At 38.4% G+C, this 1,238-nt stretch overlaps 1 protein-coding gene across 1 annotated transcript; it reads left to right on the top strand.

Moving 5' to 3' along the window:
- Window positions 1-23: 23 nt before the first annotated feature.
- LOAG_19185 (hypothetical protein) lies at window positions 24-1,172 on the top strand (the record flags this gene model as incomplete). Its single annotated transcript, XM_020451838.1, has 4 exons — window positions 24-411; window positions 518-696; window positions 820-1,013; window positions 1,103-1,172. 4 exons carry the CDS (start codon window positions 24-26, stop codon window positions 1,170-1,172), a joined length of 831 nt encoding a protein of 276 aa, XP_020304354.1.
- Between the last annotated feature and the right edge of the window lie 66 nt (window positions 1,173-1,238).

The following is a 1,238-nucleotide window of genomic DNA, read 5'->3' as shown; positions in this document are numbered from 1 at the left end:
AAAGAACTTCAGCCCTATCAACGATGCAAACAAACCATAGAGAAACAAGAAGCCCAACAAGCAGGAAGAGACCGTGCATATTTTGCTCACGTGTTCACTGGGATAGTGATTGTGATATCTATTCAACGGTCAAAGGCCGAATGAAGCGCCTCAAAACACTGAAGAAGTGTACAATCTGCCTCAAAGATAGTCATCAAGGAGAGACATGCAAAGCAAAAAAAAGATGTTTTTATTGCAAGGCTTCACATAACAGCGCCTTATGTGAAAAAAGAAGCACACCAACTCTTAACATTACGACACTTCCGAAGAAGCAGGAATCAATATATCCAGACAAAAAGGAAAGTCCGGTACTACTGTATCACTCAACAGGCGAGCCCCAAACAAACAAAGCGAAAGACATTTTACTCTTATGTAAAGACATTTTACTCTTATATTTTACTCTTATGTAAAGAAATAAGAGTTTTCAATCCTGTACATCCTCAAAAACAACGAAGAGCCTTAGCACTCTTTGATATAGGCTCACAGCTGTCCTTCATTTCAAAGAAATTATCCTCGCAATTGCAATTAGCAGAATCAGATCACCGAAATATGTTAGTAGCCCCATTCGGCACAAAGGAACCTTTACAGTGTCCCACTGCCAATGCGCAATTGAGTATATGCACGGTGGACAATGAAATTATCACAATCAACACTCATGTAGTCGAATATTTAACACAAGAAATATAGGTAGTCGACATACCTGTAAAAAAACAATGTGAAGATTTAACAAGCCACTGGGACAAACCTGACATACTAATTGGTGCCGATTGTTTCTTTAAGTTTGTCGATTCACAAGATAAAAAGGAATTACGTTCTCGATATATTATGGTCCATTCGAAAGTGGGACCTATGATAACGGGAGAAGGTTATATCGACGAACTTTGTAATTCCAAAGGTCACTCTATACCAATAATATGCTCAGTATACAAATCCGAATTCGGAATTAGAAAAATTCTGGAGACTGGAAATGATCGGTATCCATGAGTCTCCTACAGAAGATGATAATGAACGAGCGATAGATCACTTTAACAAAACTATCATTAAACTCGACGGGAGATACCAGGTATGTTGGCCGTGGAAAGACTCTAAACAAAGGCTTAGTAACAATTACGGGTTATGTATCGGACGCTTGAAGAATTTGGTTAGACGTCTAAATTCCTCCTCACATCTTCATGACTATGACAATACAATAAAAGATC

Source organism: Loa loa (genome assembly GCF_000183805.2).
Source record: "Loa loa unplaced genomic scaffold supercont3.2743, whole genome shotgun sequence".
Taxonomy (NCBI): Eukaryota; Metazoa; Nematoda; class Chromadorea; order Rhabditida; family Onchocercidae; genus Loa; species Loa loa.
This window is presented reverse-complemented; position numbering and strand designations above follow the sequence as displayed.